General features: G+C 32.5%; 1 protein-coding gene across 4 annotated transcripts in view; it reads left to right on the top strand.

The window, feature by feature from the left end:
- The window catches only part of LOC118193130 (poly(ADP-ribose) glycohydrolase-like), a 105,110-nt gene that overhangs the window by 61,637 nt on the left and 17,334 nt on the right, over positions 1 to 26,139 (top strand). For all 4 annotated transcript variants that reach the window (XM_035364171.2, XM_035364170.2, XM_085820076.1 and 1 more), the window contains 3 exons: positions 4,411 to 4,547; positions 10,737 to 10,884; positions 12,580 to 12,658. In XM_035364171.2, the coding sequence (XP_035220062.1) occupies positions 4,411 to 4,547; positions 10,737 to 10,884; positions 12,580 to 12,658 (364 nt within the window). The remainder of the gene's footprint in view (positions 1 to 4,410; positions 4,548 to 10,736; positions 10,885 to 12,579; positions 12,659 to 26,139) is intronic.

Raw genomic sequence — 26,139 nt, 5'->3', positions numbered from 1 at the left:
GATGGCGCTAGCATCCCCTTCTTGGTATCAAAATGTCTACTGAAACCTTACGCATCCATTTATAATTGTTGGCGGTATGTTTTGCCTCTGCTTTGTTCACTGTGACTATTTAAAATGTGTGCAACAATAGAAATTTCCATCAGTTGTGGAGTGCAATTGGTGATTAGATTTTTGTTCGCAAAAAAAAACAAAAAAACAAAAACAAAAAAAAAAACTGAAATGTTTCAGATTTTAAATTACGTCCAAAGGGGCGTTTTTTTAACATTTTGAGTGTTACCTTTATTTATTAAATATCATGTTCTTTGCACTTAAACCATAAAATTCAGTTCAAGAGCAATATCGCAAAATAATGTAAATTAAGCATATCTTTAGAATTTCCGATATACACAGTCTCGCGAGCTGGAGATAAAAGTATTTTTTTTCTATATAACGTTGCCATTTCTCGCTTTTAAAGTATTGAGTTTATAAATCAAAAATTCGTTAAAGTTTTACAAAATATAAAATCTATAATAAAACAAATTCCAAATTTGGGATTTCAGATGCCCATATTCGCAGTAGGATTTCGTCATTCAAAATTCGATGGCTCTATGTACCATTGTTTTATCACAATGCGAGAAATAGACAATCATTTATGCAGATTTTTCATTATTTAATTTCTTCAAATATAATGCAGGACTCTAACATTTTGTGGCAACAGTTTGAAAAGTGAACCGACGTTTATGAGTCCGACGCAAAATCGCAAAACGAAAACAATAGTCCTTCAGGGACAAAGCCCCTTTGGACTAAAAAAAACTGAGACCGATTGAAATTTATCAGGAAATTTTTACAGTGTATGGAAACACTTAATGAGTGAAAATAGAGTGAGACAATGGTGCAGCATGATTAAAAATGGCCGCACTAATGTTAACAAGGAAGTGTGAAGTGGCCGGCTGAGCATCGTTAATGATGAACTGTTAGAGAAAATTGACGAAAATATCCACGAAAACCACCACCTTTAAATTTCGGAGCTCTCTGTAGAGTTTCCTCAAATTTCACAAACTTTATTGTTTGGTGTTGTGATGCATGATCTTAAGCAATGCACGCCCCCACACAGCCATTCAAATTCAATGGCTCTTGGGTGGTTTCAGATAGGAGTTATTTGGTCATCCACCGTACAGTCTGGACCTTGCTCCTAGTGATTTCTGCTTGCTTCCATGCATGAAGACCTAGCTTGCAACATAGCACTTCGACAATGACGAGGAACTGTATGCCGATGTCCATGCATCGTTGAAGGTCCAGGCAGCAATATTCTATCACGATGCAACTAACAAGCTCGTGTACCATTATGATAAATGTCTTAATTTATATGTAGATTATGTAAAAAGATAACTGAATAATGTGCCTTTCAAATGTAAGTAATAAGAAAATTTTGCCTTTTTTTTTTTTTTTCATTCTAAAACTACTAAGTTACTTTCTGTATAGCCTACATATATTGAATGGGTTATCATTTGAATTCTTTCCTACTTAATATAAACACTGTGATACCAGAATTTTTGGGCACGTAACACTTCCTCTACTGAAACACTTACGTTTCAGAATTATTTCCTTTTTCAGAATAAAGAGTTCATGAAATATTAAATAAAAACAACTTTTTCTTTTTCAGATATGATTTCTTTTATTATGTTGTGCTAAATTTAATGGCTTATCATTTTGGCAATATTAAGATCAATTTGTGCACAAAATTTTTGATCTGGAGATTTGTGAATTTTTCTTTTCTTATTTTCCCCCCCAAACATAATAAAATTTATAAACATAATTAAAATAATGATAATCTGTTAGAATTGTAATCAAGAAATAGCATTAAAATAAAACATTTTTATTTTCCCATATCACATTTTAAAATGATACTAGCAGGCAAGCCCACCAAATAAGCTGGCTACAGCCAAAATAATATTTATAAGTTCTATGTATTGAAAAACTAAAACTAAAATGAATTGCTAATTTAATATACTGTATACAAAATTGTTAGCTGCAATCAAAGGAAAAATTTATGAGTTCTATATACACTTGAAAAGAAAGTGCATAAAAAATTTTAATATGAATGAAATCAGTTCATCCTTTCCAAGCAACAACCAATTTTCGTAACTAATTTTTTTTTGTTGCCAAACCAGGAAACAAAAACTTTGGACACTTCAAGTTACTATAGATGACATCATAATTTAATTTAATGTAATATAACAACTTTTTTTCAATATCAGTGAAAGAATTAATGTGGCAATAACATATCATGTCAGTTATCCTAACTTGTATTCCTAACGTGGAATAACCTGAAATCCTAGCATTGCAATAACATACCATGTTAATTATCCTAACCAACAGCATTTATTTATTTAAAATGCTGACATTAATGAAAAATTTTCCACATACAATGCAACTGCATGTTTTCTTCAATGCCAGAATATGACTTATATAATAATAATATGTTTAATGTTTGACAATGCTATTATTATTTCACATTTTTTAAAACTTAACAAATTGTTTATTAACAAATTCTATGATTTGAAAGTGTGCAGTGGCAACACTTTTCGAAATACAGCTGATTTTTATCCCCAGTGTGTGAGACTGTTGCCACTAGGAAAAATGTGTGTGAAAATGAGCTTTTTCAGAGTTTTTAATTAATATCTCAGCTGATTAAAGTTGTACAAAGATGAGAATGGTGAAAATAACTTTCCATGAATTTTTGGAATCCAACATAATATATTTATTGTTCAACTTGCGAGACTAATGCCACTCAGAAAAATGAGGGTAAAAATTAGTGTTTTCAGAGTTTTTGATTAATATTTTGGCTGGTTAAAGTTGTACGAATATGAGAGTTTGTTGAAATAGCTTTCCACTAATTTTTGGAATCCGGGCTTTCTCTCTCGAAACTCAACTCCCCGCTGTTCGGGAGGACATGATGCCACTAACAAACAAACAGACCAACGTTAATAGATTTTAATACTAAGATTACTTTTCGTTTTAGCATCTTAAAAACATTTTGATTCTGAAAAATAAATAAGGTAACAAATATTATGTAACACAGCTTCCGAAGCAATTTTCAGCAAAAGCAAAAGGGCTACTTAATTATTTAAAAATTAATTCCATCTGTGTTCTTTTATATTTTTTCGTAAGAATTTTTTTCCATGTAATATTTGAAATTTCTACTTTTGATCCTAGAAAGTCTTTCTTTAGACATGTTTATCTTCACTTAATTTTCTCATCTTTTCACTAGACACAATGTGGGGAATTGCAAAAGCAGCTCTATCACATAGACAGCATCTGTAGATAGAAATTTTCTGTTATTAAAGAAACTGACAGTTTCAAAGATTCATCTGACACGTGTGTCTTATGGAACTGTACACAGGGGTAGGCATTTTGCCACTTGCTACAATCTCTTTGGGTTTTGAACTGTTCCTCTATGGGTCCTGCCCTAATATTTAAATTTTGTTGTTCAATGCTACACTAACTTCTAAAATTCTGCCACAATAGCTTGGGTGCCAGCCTTGTATTGACCTTATATTGTTTGACATTTATTCTCAATACTCATATTAAAGATATGAAATTAGCAATATCTTCTACACATTCTAAATACATGCACTTCTTTTGTATAACAGAAATCTTCAATTAAATCTGAAATCTTAAAATGAAGAAGCTATTGAGAAAGAATTTGATTACATAAAATTATTCTTCAAAGGTTTATTGTTAAAGCATTAACAAATTAGGGAATGAAGCAGAAAATAATTTGAGCATTGATTTGTTTATTGAAACAAATGAACTTTGAAAAGATGTTAAAGAAGATATAAATGAGCTAAAATATCTGGAAAATTTTTAAATTAAAAAGGATGCATAAATATTTTGTTGTGAGTGTTGTTATGAAACATACTATGTTTTTTAGCTTTCTATGTATAATTATCCTAATATTGTTTTAGAATCATTATCATAAATTACATGCATAATTATATTAACTATTAAATTATATTTGATAATAATGTATAATAACTTACAGATTTATTTTATTCTTAGAATGGTTTTACAAAAGCAAAATTTGGTTATCGATAATTGCTTTCATTTATTAAATTCCCTCTACTTATAGGCCCTTAATTTTTTTCATTAATGGTCTTAAAAGTCTAATTTTCATGTGCAGAAATGTGTATGAACCAGGTAAAAGTGTATTAATTATAATTTTGCTTTGTGTTTCTTAACTGTGATAATGTTAAATCTTTAAACACTATATAAGATGCATAATGTTTATTAAAATATGTGAATGAACAATTATTATTATTATTACTGTCACTGCTATTATTTGTAATGAAGCTAAGAATTGTATTAAGAATTTTAGTTTTTAAACAAAGAAATAGAAAAATTACAGCATTAATACCTATTGATCTATAGAACCATGTGGAACTGTAACATTTCATCGCCAGTGTCTCCAAGATCTGCCTAAATGGGAGAAATCAACTTGCAGAATCCGAACTGTGGTCATAAAAGGTGACGGACTTATAGAAACTGATGGCTGTGGCATGTTGCAAGTAAGACCATGAATTTTTTATCAATTGCTGTCTATTTAAGTATAAATTTATCTGTATATAAGCCAAGAGGTAGATTATGCTGCAAAAATTCACCCAAAAGTGAAAACTTGCATAAATTGAACTCAAAATTATCCTATAAATTTAGCTCTCTCTCTCTCTCTATATATATATATTGCCAGGAGTGTGGATAATTGTTTATCTAACTTAACTAGATGATTCAAATGAGCTAAAAGTAAAAGCCAATTAGCTTTCAACTTCCTTTTGAAAAATAGAGGTGAGAGTATTGTATGAAAAAACGGCACTTTTGGGCAATAGTTTCTCTTTCTTCCATCATTTGGGCATGTGCTCTACTTGGCAGTAGCACAGTAAATTATACATTGATGCCCAATTATGGTAACCATTTTCATGTAGTTGCAAGGTATTTCTTAGCTGTGGTCTTACGATCGAAATATGATTCTTCATTTTTGAAGTACAACGAGATAAGCCCAGATAAAAAAGAGGCTGTGTATTTTGTTAATTTTTATCTAGATATTATCACTTTTGCTGAACCATGTTGTGCACAAAATTGAAGATAATTTATTTGAAGTAGATGACAAAGATGTTAATGGTGAAATGGGAGATAATGACATTTCACCTGAACATGCTTTAGGCAGTGACTTTAGTAAATTGCTTACAATATCCTGAATCAAATACTCATATTGAGAAATATGATTATGTTTACTAGTATTAAGTAAAGTTTAAGCAATTTTTTAAAATTATTTAACCTACAATATTAATTTTGTGATCTAATTATTTGTAAATCATTTTGAAATCATGTCTAAACTAACCCCCAAGCTTTAATAACAAAAAGTATGATATTTTTAGTTCCTTGTACGAAGTAAAAAGGAAGTATTGTAATCGCGAAAAGTTTCAGGTAGCATATTTCAATGAAAATATCCATTTTGACCGCTATCGAATACAATTTAACGATGTTTTTTGTGACATCTGTATGTAAGGACAGAATAAAAGACTCTTTTCCATCAAAAAAATTATAAAGCTGCTTTAAAATGAATTCTGAAGAGAATTTTTCGTGGCGTCTGTACATACGTACATATCTCGCATAACTCCAAAACGAGTACCCTCAGAATGTTGAATTTTGCATATAGGACTGCTATAACATGTAGATGTGCACCTCGTATTTTGGTTGCTATTGGCCGAACCAAACATATATAAATATATTTATATACATATCCACTCTGTTACCCGGCTGAGTGATCTCAGTTTCTTTACTCTTATATGTTTGTAAATTGTGCATTTTTTTGCTTTAAAAATGATTGAATTATGGTGTTCTTATCTTCCGGTTAAGGAAACCTGCAAGCAATAATTGTAGAATTATCAACAATTTAAAAGCTGTTTAAGTGCGGTTAAGCCTAATTTCTAAATAACATGACAGACATGCTTGTTTACATTTGAAACAGCAGAATAGTAGATTTGTTGCCAATCTAGAAAGACTAAGTTTCACAACAACAAAGGTAACGCTTTCATTTATTATTGCGAATTAAATCATGCTTAATCCTTTCTGGAATTTTGAGGAAATAAGTGTTTAAGATTTACTTCAAAATTTTTAATGTAGATATTTTGAGTTTTTATGTATTTTCTGCCTTGTCACGAAGTGAGAACTGAATGAATTGAATGAGAAATATGGAGTCATCTGCGAAAAACTGTTTCTTTTTTGTTTTGTGTGCTTAATTTCTTTTATACATCATTTTAGATTTATTATATTATTTGAATAGAACATGTTGCAATGATTAGATAATTCTTCAAATGATATAAATTTTGTGCATTCTGAGTTATAATATGAACGAAATATAATGCTGTTAAGTGAACCTAGTGCCAGAGTGTCGCAATGGTAAGCAAATATAGTGAATTTTAAAGAGTGCATTTATTCTATTGTGGCTTATGCGCTATCGACGAAGTAGATTTAATTCAATCCAGTAAGTTTAAATGAAATGCAAGAAAAATTGCGTATAATTTAATATTCCATACAAGGAAGTCATGTCGTGCACACATCAGATTTTTTTAATTCAGCATACTGATGAAAATGCATATTTTGATGGTTCATGCAGACTGGAACAGCTTTTTTTTAAATTCACTAAAATTTCATTTCTTTTATTTTACATGTACATATTACATAATGATATATTAAGCTCTGTTTCCATGTATTAATGTTCAATTATTACTCTGCAATTTTTCAATCACTTAGTTGGATAAACTAGATTCTCATTATAACCAATTTAAGCTGTGTTACAATAATATGTTTATACATACTGTAATTTGAGATTAAAGAGTACAATGTAAATTTTCAATTGTTGTGATTTGGTACAGTTTAATCATGTGGATAGTTTTTATTATGTGAAAATTCAGAATTTCTTTCATTTTAAATCAAGATACAGTCATTCATTTTATAATTTAGAAAGAAGAAATTATAATTATTTTCATTAAATTATATGTCAGTGTATGAATTACAAGCAGTAATTTAATAGAATCAAACTTTTGCAATGTTCATAGAGTTTAAAAATTGAAAGCCAAAGAAACTGTACATTGATGGATTGTTATTTAACTGCAGTGACAGTTGCAAGTTTCATGACAATTTAGTTCAGATTCAAAATTATGTTTGTAATGAGTAGATTAAAAAAATGGGGTTCTTTCTGATGTCAAAAAATAGTATTTAAAGAATATCAGCTATGAATTCAAGTTGCTGTGATGGCAGTTTGTAATGAGTAGAATTATGTTTGTAATGAGTAGATTAAAAAAAAGGGGTTCTTTCTGATGTCAAAAAATAGTATTTAAAGAATATCAGCTATGAGTTCAAGTTGCTGTGATAGCAGTTCATTTGATGTTGAATCTTTTATTTATTTTCTTTTTCTTGATATTATACTAACATATAAATGATCCAGTTTTTATTATACAGTTTATGAGAGAACATTTTCCATTTGCCCTTGTATCATTATGAAAAGAAAACTACGGATTCTATATATTCATAACAATCAGCTTTCTATAAATTTAATTATTTAAAAGTCAAGCATCTTCCATTTTCCATAAATGAAAAACTCTTGTTATAAATCTATATACAAGATTGTATTAATCTCTAGTTGCCATCTTCTAATGGTTACAGGATCGCATAGATTGTTGAGAAGTTAAATTTTCATTTTTTCCATGCATAATTTAAACTTATAATTAGATCTGTACAACTCTTATCATAGACAGACATTCTAAAAGAATTATATCATTTGTTGGTAGTATGGTTTTTTTACATACGGTATACTGAGAGAGCATTTATAGCATAATTACATTTTTATATCAAGGATTATAAATGCATTCAAAATTTTTCCATTACTAACTATTAGCCTTTTATTTTATTCCTTATCAATTATTATTTTTTATGTAAATGTTCTTTTTAAACCAATAATAATAATGCAATTGCAATCTGAAAACTTTGAATTACAGTTTTTAAGATCTTGAAAAGTTTAGAATTACAATCTTCAAAAATTTTGTTTAAAAATACAAAAATTAGGCTAATCTTTGGAATATGGTAACAGGTAGTTTGGCGACATTTTGGTAATGCGATAAAGGTTACTAGCTAGGACTTTAGTAGTGTACATGGATAAAGTCAAGAGTGTGCGCAATGCCATTTTTGTGCAATTTGAGATGTTTTTTTTAAGTGAAAATAGGTTGACGTGTACATGGATACCGTGTATGTGCAATTCTTAAAAATGCGGCAAGCAGTGGGTGATTCTGCACTTTCTCCCAATTTCGCACCTAATTTCGTCATGATTAAGCATTTTTGTTCCATAAAAGTTCTAGCATAAGCATAATTCGGCTAGCAGATTTTTGGAAAAAATGTTAAAAAAAAAAAAAAAAAAAAAAAAGTGTGCTTTTACTTTGTGAAAACAAAATGGCATCCAAAAAACAAACAAACAAACAAACAAACAAACAAACAAAAAAAAAAAAAACTAGCAGGTTGCTGTAGCAGGGTTGATAGTTAAGATTAGTCACCAAATTAAGATAGTTAAGATTGGTCGCCAAATTTTCTCCAAAAAATCACCAAGTTACCATAATCCAAAGCTTAACCAAAAATTAAAACATAAAAATCATAAGATTAAAAAAAATTGCTCTCTGATCTTAATTATGTAGATTTCAGTTCAATTCTTAAGCAGATATGATAGGCATACTGGTTTAAGAGTTAGTCACCACAGAATTAAAAATATAGGAAAAAAAAATATACAGTCAAAAGTCGTTAATCCAGACTCGTCGGGACTTCGGCGATTCCGGATTATCGATTTTTCCGGATTCTAGATCATCAGTTTAAATCTCGTAAGATGGCATGCAGAAATTCTAAAATTAAAAATATGAAACCGTAATTTCTGAAATAAAGAACAATTATGATCAAAATTTACAAAAAAAAAAAAAAAAAAAAAAAAAAAAAGCTTAATATTTATTTGTTTCCTTTATTAAACATTTCTTTCAATGTAAGTTGTTTAAGTTGCTTCGTTTTATGTGATAATACTTTCTCTTTAATTCTATAAACAGACATAATTTCTTGTTCAGTTACAAAGTTCCGCTGTTCAAGTCCCGTAATTGCTGTGCCGAGAATACCGACTAATTCATCAATCGAAATTTTTTCGTTTTCACTAACCTCTCTGTCACCTTCTTCATGTCTTTATCCATTTTTTGCAGCAATTCCACTTTTTGTTTGATGGATATCAAAATATACTTTTGTTTTGTAGATCCTTTGGGAGCTCCAGCATCAGAAATTCTATTTGACATAATCAAAAGTTCAAGTTTACTTTTATAAAATTGCTCTTACAGTCTGCAAAAAATAATAAGCCGGATCCACTTCGAAGATTAAGGAACAATGTAATCATCAACATTAACTGAAATAGATAATTAGATAATTTTAGCTTATACCATTCCTTATACATTAAACGTGCACGCGAAAACGTATTCTGCATTTGCACACACGCATATGCACAGTCGTAAAGGTGTTACGCGCACGCGTAAACGCCTATGTGCATGTGTCAACGCGGCGCATACGCAGAAAGTTTTTAGCTTTGAGGTCTGGATTATAGATCATTCCGGATTATGGGTGTCCGAATTAACGACTTTTGACTGTATTATACTTAAATTGAACTTTCAAACAGTAAAGCTAAATTATCACATGAAAATTTGGTCACATATTTAATGAAGGAAAGATTTAATTATCCAGAGCATTGTTTTGCATTTATTTCCTTGCATCACATGTGCACAAGTTTTGCAACAAATATTTTTCTTAAATGGCAATACTTTTATTTTTACCCAAACACAAAATCCACAGATAAAAAAACTAATAAATAATTAAAAGAATTTTCTTTTAGTGTGTGTGATAGATGAATGAGTACAACAAACAGAGTTTTTTTTTTATCTTAATAAGTTATTTAAATTCCAATCTTATCTTAGTGAGCAGATTTGTAAATGCAGTTATTCCTTCTGTGTTTTGCCATAAATTAATCCAGTTCACTGGTTCTTAAGTATTGGCCCATCTTGTGGTATTTTCATATTTTCAAGAGTATAAACAAACATCGATATTGAACATCACTTCTTTTTCATTCAAAGTGATATCATTTCTAATATTTTCCCGACTTTCATATCTCGTTTTATAAGTATACTTATTTGATGCTAAAATTTGTGGCGGAAACGATTCATGAAATGCAGCCTAGGCTTGAATTCTTTAGGCATACAGCCCTAGTGTATTTTATCATAGCCTTAAATTCTATACATCTTTTTTAAATCAAAATTAGTGCCATACAGATTGTTTTGTAATGTTTATGATTGAGTAATTTGGTGATGCTTCAGGCTCCATCATTACCAACATAGTTATGTTTATGCTACAATAAGATTTGCATTGAAACAACAACAAAGAAATTAATTATTCAACAATTTTTTTGTTTCTTCCTTTTAAGGAAGAAAGCTGTTAAGCTCTTTCTAATGAATTATTTTTGGGACTAAACAAGTATTTGGCCAAAATTTAATTTTTAATCCTTAATTGGCCACCACATTTCATGAATATAGAACTATATTAAGTTGCAATAAAAATATTTTAATTTTTATGCAAATTTTTTTAAACAGTGAAAACATAGTATAAAAATGTAAACAAAGGATTTATTCAATTAGGTTGATTTTGCTAACAAATTTGTGGGTGGAGGTGTGTTAGGACAAGGATGTGTACAAGAAGAAATTAGATTCGTCATTTGTCCTGAACTCATAGTTTCCCGTCTCTTTGTGGAATGTTTAGACTTTAATGAAGTTTTGATTGTAACAGGTAATTTATTTATATCTGCGATTGATATATATATATATATAAATATTAAATCTAAGTGGAATTGTAGCCATAAAATAGACGATTGTACTTCTTATTCAACAAAATAGCAAGATAGTTAAGATTGTTCAAATTAATAATTAATATATATTTGTTCAAATTAATCTATTAATATGGTATAAATTTATTACTTTCCCAAATTGTGACCTTTAATTTCTTATATAATGTACTATTATCACATATATTTTTTTACTCAAACTGAAATTTTCTGAATTCAGTTTGACGTCAAAAATAAAATAATGCAATATTTGGCCTTTTTTATATATGTTATATTGACCCTTCTTATAGTTTTATGTAATTCTCATATTTTTCTTAGAAATAAATTTATATATATTAAAATTAACAACACATGTTAAATTTTATAAATATTTTATTTCAGTAGCATTTCTAAAAGTGAGAACAGACATTATGGAATCGACTTGAAACAGATTTACTATTTTACAACAACCTGCAAATATGTTATATGTATAGAAACATAAATGTTTTGGGTATAATCAACAAAAATTATTTATAATTGTACAATCATATAACACATAAATTAATTTTGCCGGCACTAACATGAAATGTATAGAGATAGTCCATGGAAACTGATTTATCATTTTATGGTTACGCATTTATCATTTACATCATACAAATTGATTAAGTATATACAAACATGAATTGTTATCACAACTTATTGTTCCTGTATTTTTATTGCTAATTGATTTCCATTAGCAAGATTTTTCACTATGTATATTCCTCACTTATTCAGTAGTATAAGAATCCATTCTCAAACTGTTAGAAATTTTGGAATTCAAAAACTAAACTGCTTATGTTTCATAACAACTAACTGTTTAATTTTTATTTTTTGTAAAACCAATAACATGCTTCTTGGATTGATGTCTTTAATTATATTAAAATACAGTTTTACTGAATTTTTTAGATTATATAAACAAATAACTTGAGCCATGTAATAGCAACAGTTATATGATTGACATTATTTGAAACTAAAACTATTGTCCGATTCATTGACATTAACTGTTAGAAACAAAAATACATCAATGTAAAGCAAGATTTATATTTGTAAGCATGTGTTCCGCCCTTCAACTGTGCTGCTTTTCCCGTGGCTTCTTTTCCATTTTAACAGTATTTTTTAAAAGAACTTCAACTAACATATAATTTTTTTTTTTTCTTATAGTCTAAAGTAAATGTATATTGTATATTACCTTGCACTGAGGATATCTGATGTGAGTCTTTTAGTTCCTGATAAATGATAAATGCTTCATTATCAAAAACTTCATATGTTAATGAAAATGTTTGAAATATATGCTCCTGTTGTTCTGTACCTTGATTCTAACTACTTTTATCATTTAAAAAATGAAATACTGGAGAATATGAATATGATGATTAATTGTGTGATATTATTTTTAAATATGAAATTAATTTGTTAGATATTTTTAAACAAAACAGTTAATCTTTTACTGATACTTTTAAGTGAAGCACTTAATAAAGAGATAAAAAAAACTATATTACAGCATTAGAATATATATATAAGAGTAGTTTACCCTGTTATTACAAGTTCCTTGATCAGTATAGTTACTAAAATTGTTGTATGTTATCTCCTTTATAATAAAGTCTTATTTCATAAATATTTTACAGGTGTTGAACAGTATAACAAATACAGCGGCTATAGTGATGGCTTCAAGTGGGAAGGCAATTTCGATGATCGGACTCCAAGGTAAGAGCAGATTTTTAATCACAAATTAAAAGCTGAAGGAACAGCAAAGAAATTTAAATCTATAAATTATTCTATATTCAGTGGACATTCTTATACATTCTTATATTCATTATTGTATTTTAATGCCAATTATGCTGGCATTTCCATGTGTTATCTCCAATGTCAAGTATAACCGTGAAGTCTAGATTTTTATTATTATTTTTTAATTGAAATCTTTTCATATTAAAGCAACTTAACACTTCCTTCCATTAGAATGTACACCAACAATACAAACTGATTATTCTAAATTCCAGGCCTGAACTTTGAGTCAAATCTTAAATTTTGACTCCATCATTTTGTTCAGGCTTCTGGATACTAGAAAATGTTGGTTGAGTTATAAAGTAGCCTTCCAATATTTACAGCAGTGGTGCCCAACCTTTGGCCTATCGCGAGCCATATTTCTAAAACATCAACATTTTTGTTAAACATATTTCCAATCTTATGTGATACATCTGAAATATTAATTTCGCCAAATGGGTTTGAGATGAATAATAATATTGGTTGAACTTCAGGAAAATTGGAGAAGTGGAGTTCAAAATTATTTTTCAATGCATTAAGGTTTTCTGAGTATTTCTCTGGTTCAATTACCTTGTGTTTATTAAGAAGGCTTGATAAATTCTGAAAATGGGTGAAATTTTTTTCTTTCATTTGATTTTGAAAAAGAGTTTTTTCTTTAACCTGGAGATCTTCATTCAGTTTGTTCAGTTTAGCTGTTATATCCGTGAGAAAATACAAATCGGATAACCAATTTTTATTGTCCAATTCTTTATAACTTTCGTTTCTGGATTCCCAAAACTGCTTTATTGGCTAAAGAAGTTCTACAAATCATTGAAGTACTTTTCCCCTGCTGAGCCATCTAGCATCGGAGTGAAGGAATAAGATTCCATGTTTGCTATCAAGTTCATCAGTCAGCAATCAATTATTTTATGACGGCTTGCAAGATATCTCTTATGACTATAAATGCTTACCATAGTTTAACAATTAAGAAATATAAATGAATGGGATTTTTTTAAAATATTTTTTCAGAGTACCTAATCGGGCTGGTGAGCACAAGGTTGGGCACCGCTGATTTACAGCTTCAATGCAGAATTTAGTTTCTTTCTTCCTCCTGAAAATTTATAGATAATGAAGAAAATTCCATATGTATAATGTAATTTATCCTAGTCATTGTCTATGGAAATGGAAATTTTGATCTATTGCAGCATAAATTATGGTACGAGAATTTGATTAGTTAGGAAATGCATAATATAACACACACACACATATAGAGAGAGAGATGTAACACTACTAACTAACCAATCATAGATTAGCTGTACTTGTACATTAAACTTGGTATAAATGCTCTGGCAAGCTAACTTCGTCACTCTTTTCCTAGGTTCCACCTTGCTAATAACTCCTTGCTTTGCTGCCTCGTCTAAACTGCCTGCGTCTTAATTTTAAGAATTGATGTACATCGAAATTTATCATATTTAATTATGATTGAATGTCTGCCAAATTAATTGGATATGTGTGATAATACAGACTGGGAATTTTTGTTTTATAATCTTCATTTGTAAGCCTTCATTCTCAGCTACGACAACTGCAAGCTGATTCTTCTTCTATGCTTCCCAAAAATATGACATTATATATATCAAGTAAAAAGCAGTTCAAACCTAATCATCCAATTGCACACTGAAAGCAACAACAAGTGATAGTAATAATGCAAAATAAGTTAAAATAAACAGAACATTTAAAAGTCATCCCATATTAAATTCGAAATAAACATATGAAAAAAGGAGAAAACCACAAGCACACTAACAAACTGCAAGAAAAGAGGGCAAAACATGGCGAAAACAAAAATAAAAAATTTACATCTTTTGCTGCATTGTCACCATGGGGTTACTGCAGCAACGTCACGGCGCGCAATGAACTGGAAGTTGATCTGTCAGCACTATCCTTATCTTCAGCAAGATGTTTTTATTTTATTCAGCTTAAAATTCCTTACTAAATGTAGTATTTCATCTCAATGTACTCCATCTTTTATATGATTTAACTCAAATTCCTCCTCATTATAAATATCACGAATACACATCAAATAGTTTTCTGGTTGCAATTTTCTAATTTCGACTATGTTTTACGCATGCGCGCATTGAAAGAAATATTTAATAAAGTAAACAAATAAATAATAAGCTTTTTTTTTTTGTAAATTTTGATACCCTTTAGATCGTAATTGCTCTTTATTTCATAAATTACAGTTTCATATTTTTAATTTTATAATTTCTGTATGCCATCTTACCAGATTTAAACTGATGATCCATAATCCGGAATCGCCGAAGCCCAGACGAGTCTGGATTAAAGACTTTTGACTGTATTTGTTCTGTTTGGTTGCAAAATACCATTGCTAAGCATATAATGTGCTGAGTGATAGATTCAGATGAACTATGAATTTTAAACTGATTAACAGTAAAAATAATTAGAAAAAAACCTCCATTGCAACACTAAGTATGGTATAGCAAAAATGATGTAATAAAAATGAATTATTTTGTAAAAATAAAAAATAAAATCATGGAATTATCTGGATTTCCAATCTATAAAGAAGTTCCAATGCTAACTGCCATAAATTTAAATCAAAGTGAAGAATCACTTCGCGTCAGCTTAACGAATGGAACAAGTTGCAGTGTTTAGTTCAGTGAATAAAATAAATTGTAATATTTAAAACCAAAATAACTAATCTGTTTTGAATCCAGCAATTAAAAACGTTGTAGTGCATTGTAAAAATTTTTTGGTAAAGGAAAAAAAAAAAAAAAAAAAAAGAGTGAAGAATAAATAAATTTAAAAAAGGTAAATAATCGTGAGGAAGTTGTGAGCACTCGAAGAGAATGCAAAAGAGGAATGTAGCAAAAATGCTATAAATTATAGGTAACTTAATAAAGGCAGAAAACAGAGAATAAAGGCAGCGAAGAAAAAAATGTCAAATGTTACAGAATTCACTCAAGTGGGCTTTTTTTTAGACTTGAAAGATGAAGTAGGCCCATTTTATTAACACCTTAACTGCTGCAGGCTTATATATATGCCTTGCTCAGCCGATGCATTAACTGCCACGGCATATACACTGACTACCAATAAGTATTTGGACACCTATGCAAATGAAGATATCTGCGGTCCTAAGGTACATCACGGACTCCACCGGTATATATTGTGTAGGAAACAGCATCGGCTTTAGTCGCATGCAAGATGCCTCGCAGTTCGGAGCTCTCTGATTTCTAGAAAGGTATAATTATCGGATATCACAAATGTGGCCGATCCTTAAGGGACATATCTAGTGATCTGAAGTACCCCAAATCGACAGTGGCCTATGTGATTAAGAGGTGGAAGGTGAGAAGTGATTGTCAGAATGTACCCCGAGTTGGCAGACCAACGTAACTGAAAGATAGAGACCGATGAGTGCTGTCCAGAGAAACTCCGAAAAACCGCACCCAACCGATGGCCCTCATCCGCGAAAGAATACCATCCGTAAGGAAGCACATCTGCTTGGATTTCATGGTCGTGCTGCTGCCCATAAACCTTTGATCACAAAGTTCAACCGCGCTGCTCGGTTATTGTGGTGCAAAGCACATCGAAATTGGACAGTAGATCATTGGAAATGGGTTCTTTGGAGTGACGAATCAAGGTTTACCCTTTACCGTTCGGATGGCAGGGTCTAGGTCTGGCATCTTCCTGGAGAACGTCTCCTGCCAGAATACATTGTGCCAACAGTCAAGTTTGGCGGAGGTGGAATTATGGTCTGGGGGTGTTTCTCCTGGTATGGGCTGGGACTCTTTGTCCCCATTCATGGTAAGCTCAACTCCGATGCCTACTGCACTATTTTGGATGACAATGTGCTTCCTACGTTATGGCAGTTTTATGGGTTGGACCCCTGTTACTTTCAGGACGACAATGCCAGTTGTCATGTTTTGACGTTAACCAAGGCTTGGTATGGTGCCAATGGAGTTCATCGAATGGACTGGCCTGCCCAGAGTGCAGACCTGAACCCTATCGAGAACCTCTGGGACGAGTTGCATCGCCGAATTCAGGAGTGCACTACCCGTGCAAAATCGGTGAAGGAACTTCTATGTCTTCTCCAAGCCGAGTGGAAGAAAATACCACTAGCTGTCATACAAAGACTTGTGGAAAGTATGCCCCGGAGGGTCCACGCTGTAATTACCTCTTGTGGAGGCTCTACCAACTATTGATTTTGAATAAAGTTAGTTTTTCTTTTCTATCACAGGTGTCCAAATACTTATTGGTAGTCAGTGTATAACAATCACATTTTGTATAGGAATGTAGGTTCAAAAGTGAAACATCGAAACGCAAACACAGGATCTTTCCTGTGTTTAGTTCAGTGAATCCAGCAATTAATCCAGCAAATGATGGGGAAAGTGTTTTATTTTCATAACCTTGTTTACAAGCGGCAAAATTAATTAAAAATTAATTACAATTAATTTACAAAATGTGATTGTTACAGTGTTCTATACCAGCCCTCAAAGTTTGTACCATGAATTATCAGTCACACTGTATATATATATATATATTATTACGAATTTGGTATTTAAAAAAAGCTAATGTTAGTTCAATTATAAATTAAATGGTTTTATTTCTCACGCAGTGCAGCGCATGACGAATATTAAAAGAAAGCTAAGCCGGAAAATTGAAAGTACAAGAGCGCGTGCATTAAATAAATAAATATCTCTTTTTGATTTCGAGAAAGTACTAGAAAATTCTAGCACATGATTTTAAAATCTTATAAAAGGAGGAAAACATCTCAGTTCGTAGTAGTTGCTTAGTTTGTTGTTGTTTAGAAAACTGCTCTTGTTGACTGTAGCGAATTCACGGATTAGCTTTCTTTAGCTGTTTTGATTAAGTAATATTGAACGTTTAAGTAGTTAGAAGATAACTACTGTGATATATTGTGATACTGCACGATTATATGAGGACATTTAATCATATTTGTTGCGATAATAATAAATTTTCTTCATTTTTTATCAGACTTGTGCATTCATTTCGTAACAAACCCGTACGCACGCAACAATTTTTGGTGTCAGGAGTGGGGTTTGAATGCCAATAACAAGAGCGATGGAAGAGCAATTAAGGCAGTTGATATCAGCCTTTGCCTCGTTTAAAGAAGAAATGATGAAATCTAATCAGGAAAAGATTGAAGCGGGACAGGAAGAAATGAAAGCAAGACAAGAATCCGTTAAGGAAGAGATGAAGGCCATTCAAGCTGGTCAATTAACGTTTAAAGATGAAATAAAAGTTGTTAAGGAATCTGTTAAAGAAGAAATAAAAGCCGTACAAGTAAAGATTGAAGAAAATCAATGCGAAATGAAAAGAGAAATTGCCTGCATAATAGAAACCAAATTCGATGCTATGGAAGGCAGAATAGATGTGGTTGAAAATAAAGTTGGGCATATTGAAGAAAAAGTTTCTTCCATAAAAGTTCAAATTGAAGAAAGAGTTTCTTCGGTGAAAGAAGAAATAGAAGAAAGAGTTTCTTCTGTAAAAGAACATATAGAAGAGCAAGTTTCTGCCGTCGAGCAACAAATTGATGATAGGGTTTCAGCCGTTGCGAAAGAAGTTGATACTTTAAAGAAATTCGTAGCGACGGCAGGGAACAATCCGGATGGTTTTAAATTTTTACCAAGGCTTGCTCATCCCTCTCTGAAGCTATTGACATATGATGGGAAGACCTCCTGGCAGGTGTATAAGACACAATTTTCTATCGTGGCGGATGCGAATGGATGGGATTCCCAAGCTAAGGCCTGTCATCTCGCCGCTTCTCTGAGAACAGACGCAGCGGATATCCTGCAGACACTTCCCGAAAATCAGAGACTAGATTTCGAAGCTCTGTCCGCCGCTTTGGAGCTGCGCTTTGGGGAGAAGTGTTTAAAAGACTGCAGCAGGCTCCAATTAAAATCTCGCCAACAGAAGCCTACTGAAACACTTCAGGAGCTCGCCACGGATGTTGAAAGGCTGTCCCATCTCGCCTTTTCGGAATGCCCGACAGAAACAAGGGAAATTCTGTGCTTGCAATACTTTATCGACGGCATCCTGGATACTGAAATACAGAAAGCTCTACGAATGGCGGATGTAAGAGATTTAAAAAGTGCTCTAGTGTACGCCATGAAATTCGAGGCAGCCCAGCAAGCAACTCATAGGGACCGCTACACAGTCAGAGCTATTCGAGTCCACGAGCCAGTGGATCAACTGATGGCTCGTTTAGATGATCTATCCAGACAAGTTGACGCTTTAATATGGAGTAGTAGTCAGAACAGTTCTACTCAAAGCAATATTTTTTTAATTTGTAGTATTTTTGATGCTATAATTTTTCAAATTTTTACATTCCTTATTTCGGTCTGTAGGAGTTGCGCTCTTCAGATTATTTTAATTGTTCTTTTGAGATTATTTTAAGTTTTAAACTTTAAATTGCATCTTTTTTGATCCAGGAACAGACTGATTTATTTAATTCTTTCATTGCACCAACCTCCTGATGACGATGCAGTGAATGATGTCAATTTCTTATTTCATTTTGGTTTTAACAAGTCCCCCCCCCTTTTCCAGCAGTTTGCCAGTGTGCTTCTGTTCTTTTGCTTCTTCATATGTTTATTCCGAATTGAATATGAGATGAATTTTAAACATACTACTTATTTGAATTTATTTTGTCTTCTCTCTATATATATGAATATGAAATGTTTTTGCAATTATTATTAATCTCAGAATACAAAATTAATTTTCCTTCATGATAAAAATTGCATAAGTTATAGTAGTTGATAATCTTGTACCTCATTTTTCCATACTTCTTTTTCAGCTATAGTTTCTTGTGTTTATTTGTCTCATAAGGAGTTGTACATTATGTTTACCCTACCTATTGTGCAGCTTTTAAAACTTAAGACATTTGTAGTGATATTGTTAATTGTATTTGAGGGGAGGGGGGAGAGCTTTTAACAATGATATCCATTAGATTTTGTAGTTTTTGAGTGGAAAATCTTATAAATATATTTATATAGATGTTAAACATGAGTTCGTTCAATAAGCCAAAAACTGTTTGTTCACTGAACTCCTCATGTTCGATGTTATGCAAATTGTATTTCTTTCTTTGTACCGAGGAGCGGCGCAGACGCAAATTTGTTAGGTTTTTAAAGCTCGCGGTTAGAGCTTCGAGGTTGCTGTGAATTGAAGTTTCGGTCAACGTCATGAGTCTGAGGTTTTTTGGGTTCTATACTGAAGTAATATCAAGTCAATTTACAGTCCACTATATTTAAACAACGGAACGTACATGATTAATGGTCCGTCGAGCCGGAGTCGCAGTAAATTTGGTGAGTCAGTGTGTTTTTTTATCTTTCTTATTAGATAATGGAATTTACAACGCTTAAGACTAAAAAGCGTGTAGCTAAAGCTAAGTTAAGTAAACTGAAAGAGAAAATTGCAGTGACTTACGATTCTGCTGATGTTGATCAGTTGGAACTTTTTAAATCTAGATTAAATGACTTAATGACCGAACTTTCGGATATTTTTAGTAACATATTTGTAGTGTGTGAAGAAAAAGATATTGATGTATTTATAGAAGAACAACAGGTCGTACAAGATACTGCTGATGAGTTAATTTTAATGCTAACCAGAGTTAAGAATGTTAAGACATTAGTGTGGAAACTAAATCTTGTGAAATAGCGAGTATACGCTTACCTAAGCTAACTCTTCCTGTATTTAGTGGCAGTACTGAAGAATGGTTATCATTTTTTGATTTATTTAAAACGGCGATAGTGGATAATGATCGTTTATCAGGTGCACAAAAGCTACAATATTTAAAGGGTTCTTTAAAAGGAGATACTTTGCGGATTGTTCAAGCTTTAACTGTTTGTGACAGGAATTTCGAAATAGCGTGGCATTTATTGTGTCAAAGATTTTCACATAAGAGAGAATTACTTTCATCGTTATTAAAGAAAATCTTGTATTTATCAAATTTACAATCTGAAATTCCTAGTCAGATATTAGCGTTAGTAGACACTGTAAGAGAGTGTGTATGTTCGTTTGAAAATCTAGGCTTCAAAGTGGAACAATTCGCGGATACTATGTTAATGTTAATAGTACAGTTTAAATTGGATTCTTCGACGAGAGAATGGTGGGAAAGAACATTAAAGAGTGAGGAAATACCAACACTTAATAATCTTCTAGAGTTCTTGAAATCTCATGCCAGAACCTTGCAAGCAGGTAAACCGCAAGGTGTTAAAAAACAAGTTACAAAAGACAAATTAACTTCATTGGCTTCAGAGATTCGCGCGCAGTGTACGTATTGTAAAGCCGGTCATTCAGTTTTTAAATGTAATAAGTTTTTAAATCTGAATGTTCAGGAACGCGTTAATTTTGTCAAGAGAAATAATGTTTGTTTTAATTGTTTGGTTTCAAACCATAAAGCTTTCGAGTGTAGAAGTACACATAAATGTAAAAAGTGCTTTAAAAATCATCACACACTACTGCATTTCGAAAGAGTTCAAAATGAACCAAAGGCACTTAAAGGAGTTTCGAACAGTTCGAATGAATTATCAGTGACGGCTAAGCCATTTTTCCCTGGGCCAGAACCTCACGCTCAATCGGCTGGGTCAGGGAGGAATATCGCAAGTTCTAATCCAGTAATTAAATCTTGTGTTTCAGACTTTAACTTTCAGAGTGAAGTTTTATTATGTACGGCTGTTATTAAAGTGTTAGATTCATCGGGTGAATACCAATTGTGTAGATCCCTCCTTGACCCTGGCAGTCAAGCTAGCCTGATTTCAGAAGACTGCGTACAAAGGCTAGGGTTAGCAAGAAGAAATGCCAAAGTTTTTATTTCATGTTTAGGGTCTTTGGATACGAAAACTAATGGGATTACGGAAATAAACTTCGTTCCGCATTTTCCGGTGAAAGTGTCATTTAAAACACCAGTATTTATCATCAATAGAATTATTGGAACTTTGCCGCATTTTACATTGGATAAGAAGTACGTTGAGGAATATAATGATTTAATGTTAGCAGATCCAACATTTTACAAAAGTGGGCCTGTTGATATACTTTTAAGCGTAGATATTGCCTTACCTCTTTTAAAGGGAGAAATAATTAAATGCGAAGAAGGTAAACCGGTAGCTTCTCGTTCTGAACTAGGATGGATTATTTCAGGTAGTGTGAATAATTCAACAGAAATTAATCCTACTATCTATGTTAATAATATACAAGTGGAAACTGATCAGATACTGTCTGACTTTTGGAAATTGGATGCTGTACCTACGTTTGACATGCTTACTAAACCGGAGAGAGCATGTGAAGATTACTTCAAATCTACATATACGAGAGAGGAAAGTGGGGTATATACTGTGAAATTACCGTTTCACTCTCCGCCTTCTCAGCTTGGAGATTCCAGATAATTAGCTATGCGTAGATTCCAATCTTTAGAAAATTCACTTCTAAAAAGGCCTCAGATATATGAACAGTATAAGGATTTCATGAAGGAATACCTTGAGCTGAGACATATGGAGGGAGTGCATGAGGGAGAGATTCTTATTGACTCTACGTATTACATGCCTCATCATGCCGTATTAAAGGAATCAAGTACTACGACTAAACTGAGAGTTGTTTTCGATGCTTCAGCTAAAACGACATCGGGTCTTTCGTTGAATGATATTTTGACGGTTGGGCCAAGAGTTCAGCAAGAGCTGTTTCCAATTCTTCTACGGTTTAGAACTCACAAAATTGCAGTATGTGCCGATGTAGAGAAGATGTTCAGACAAATTCGTGTCCACTCAGAAGATACAAGTTGGCAACGAATGCTTTGGAGGGATAGTCCTAGTGAGCCCTTGAGTACATTTAGATTAGTGACAGTTACATATGGGACTGCCTGTGCGCCATATTTGTCTACTAGAGTAATGAAACAACTTGCATTAGATGAACAAGTGAGATTTCCTTTAGCATCAAAAATTGCCCTTCATGATTTTTATGTTGATGATTTGCTTTCAGGGGCACAAAGTGAAGAGGAAGCGAATGTTCTAGTTCAGCAGTTGAATGAAATGATGAAAAGGGGTGGATTTCGCTTAAGGAAGTGGATTTCAAACAATTCAGCTATTTTAGAGAATATTCCCGAGTGCTTACGAGAATCCAGTATTTCTCTTGAAATAAACAGTGACAAGAAAGTAAAAGTATTGGAAATTAATTGGAACAACTCTAGTGATACGTTTAATTTTTCGGTATGCATAAGTGATAAAGAGTTTACTAAGAGGACTATTTTATCAGAAGTAGCCAAAATCTTTGATCCAATGGGATGGTTAGCGCCAACAATAATATACGCGAAAATATTATTACAAGAGTTATGGAACTTACAGCTGGGTTGGGATGAACTCGTTGATAAGAGAATAAGTAGAAAATGGAAGCGTTTCTATCTAGAATTACCCTTACTTTCAAGCTTACAATTTCCGAGGTATGTCTTGAGTCCGAAGGCAGTAGTGATAGATATCCATGCTTTCTGCGACGCTTCAGAAAAGGCTTATTGTGCAGTCATCTATCTCCGTACAATCGACCTTGATTCGTCAGTGAAAGTCAGCCTTCTGACATCGAAAACCAGAGTAGCGCCCTTAAAAACCCAGTCTCTTCCGAGACTAGAGTTGTGTGCTGCATTACTTTTAGCAAACCTCTTAAATGCAGTATTATCATGCATAGAACTGCCTATTAACAATATTTACGCATGGACCGACTCGCGGGTTACATTGGCATGGGTTTCGTCCAAACCTCGCCGTTGGCTACCTTTTGTGGCAAATCGAGTTGCAAAAATCCAGGAAGCTGTTCCAGGTATTCAATGGAATTATGTTGCTGGGAAAGAAAATCCTGCAGACTGTGGGACCAGAGGTTTTATTCCATCAGAATTCTTACAATGTGAGTTATGGATGAAGGGACCGCAGTGGTTAAACGAATCCGTAATTCATGTACAGCAAAATTCAAGTGTAGAATTAGAGGGTGAGGTTATGTTGAAGGAATTGAAAAAGAGTTTCAGTTCAAATATTTCCAAATTTGAAGAGCCTAGTGTGTTTTCAAGATTTTCATCATGGTTAAAGTTATGTTGAGTGTTAGCGTGGTGTTTAAGATTTAGAAATAATTGTAGCAAGTTACCTACAGAGCGTATAAAGGGTTATTTATCTACTGAAGAATTCTGTGAAGTTACTTCTATGATTGTTAGGATTGTGCAAAGAGCCGAATTTCCAGAATTATTCTGTTTAGAATCTGGTAAACCCTTGAAGACATCAAGTAAATTACTGTCTTTAAGTCCTTTCTTGGATTCCGTGGGAGTAATGCGTATAGGCGGGGAAGGCTCAGAAACTCTGCAGTTTCAAATAATCAGAAACATCCTATGATTTTAACTAAGAATCACAATATTACGCGTTTAATTATTAAGCATTATCATGACGCGTATCTTCACGCAGGCACGCAGCTACTCACTTCTGTCATACGACATAGATTTTGGATTGTGAATGCTAGAGATATTATAAGAAAGTGTATAAACCAATGTGTTATCTGCCGTAGAGTTAGAGCGCAAACTGCAACTCAGCTAATGGCAGATTTACCCGCTTCAAGAGTTACTCAAAGTAGAGCTTTTTCTCGTGTAGGGATTGATTTAGCAGGACCATTTAACGTTAAATATCGTCCTGGTAGAGGAGTCAAAATCTTTAAGTGTTACGTATGTCTATTTATTTGTTTTACTACAAGAGCAATACACTTAGAATTAGTTGGAGATCTTTTAACAAAATCATTCCTCGCGACGCTTAAGCGGTTTATAGCTCGTAGAGGCAAACCGTGTGAAATTCACAGTGATTGTGCAACGAATTTTATAGGAGCTAATAAAGAATTAAGGAAAGCCTTTTCTATTGTTCAACGTGATGAACAGCTACAGGGTTATATTTCTTCAGAAAATATTAAATGGTTGTTTAATCCTCCCTCTGCCCCTCATTTTGGAGGGCTTTGGGAAGCGGGTATCAAGTCTATGAAACATCACTTAAAAAGATGTTTAGGAACACTTATTTTAACATACGAGGAATTTTTGACATTAATAACCCAAATTGAATCCTGTCTTAATTCTAGGCCTTTAGTACCAGCTTCAAGTGATTGTAGCGACTTGGAGGCGATAACACCAGGACACTTTTTAACCGGAGCGGCTTTAAGCGCTTTTCCAGAATCTAACCAAATTCAAGAAACCATGAGCTGCAGTGACCGTTGGAGGAACGTGCAAAGGTTATTTCAACATTTCTGGAATCGTTGGAGCAGTGAGTATTTATCTAGATTGCAGCAGAGACCCAAGTGGTGCAAGGTACAACAAGACCTGAAGATTGGTGATATGGTTCTTATTAAGAACGAAAATCTACCTCCGCTACGTTGGAAATTAGGTAGAATTATTAAAGTGCATCCTGGTCTGGATGAGAAAGTTCGAGTGGTGAGTTTACGCACGTCTAATGGTGAAATAAAACGACCTATAGCAAAGCTATGCGCTTTGCCATTTAATTCTTGATTTAAAGACTTTAATTTTTTTTCAGGTTTATGCAGTTCAACAGTTTAAATTTATTGTTTGAACCCCCTTGGGACTTCAAGGCTGGGGGTATGTTCGATGTTATGCAAATTGTATTTCTTTCTTTGTACCGAGGAGCGGCGCAGACGCAAATTTGTTAGGTTTTTAAAGCTCGCGGTTAGAGCTTCGAGGTTGCTGTGAATTACTGGAGTTTCAACTAAGCGGAGGTTCTTCTGAGTTTGTGTTGGTAAGCCGCCACTGAAGTCGGAGTTTGTGTGGTCTTCGCCGTTCCTCTTTGCCTAACTTACTATTTGAAAGTCAATAAAGAAGTTTCGGTCAACGTCATGAGTCTGAGGTTTTTTGGGTTCTATACTGAAGTAATATCAAGTCAATTTACAGTCCACTATATTTAAACAACGGAACGTACACCTCAGATTGTTAGTTCTTCATACAAAACCAGTCATCAAGTACTAAAGGTAAATTTATGTGTTTATATTCATTGTTAGTTAAGCACTGGAGACAATTAACCTACATGTGTTGTCTGTACCTACCCTAAAGTATTACATGTCAGTATATGTTAAAGACAAAAAATAAACACATGCATAAACAAAAAAGGGAGTAATATGAAATCAAAAATCCTGGATTGAGTAGTTTTTGGCCAGCTGTATATTCCATTAAATAAATTAAAACAATTAAATCATATACTGGCATTAATAAAATACTTTATTTATTTTGGAGTAAGGTGATTGCCATGCAAGTTTTCATTGTACTTACTATTGAAGTATACATTGTGTTGCTATAGTTATTCACAGTAAACAGATTGTATACAGATTTGTATGTCAGAAAATATATATTTTTGACATTAGTTTAAAGAACACAATGCTTATAATTTATTAATCTTCAGTTTGACTTA

Source organism: Stegodyphus dumicola, chromosome 7, assembly GCF_044657685.1.
Source record: "Stegodyphus dumicola isolate Sdum_Otavi_A_Nest chromosome 7, ASM4465768v1".
NCBI lineage: Eukaryota > Metazoa > Arthropoda > Arachnida > Araneae > Eresidae > Stegodyphus > Stegodyphus dumicola.
The sequence above is the reverse complement of the archived record's forward strand: the minus strand, read 5'-3'. Positions and strand labels throughout refer to the sequence as shown.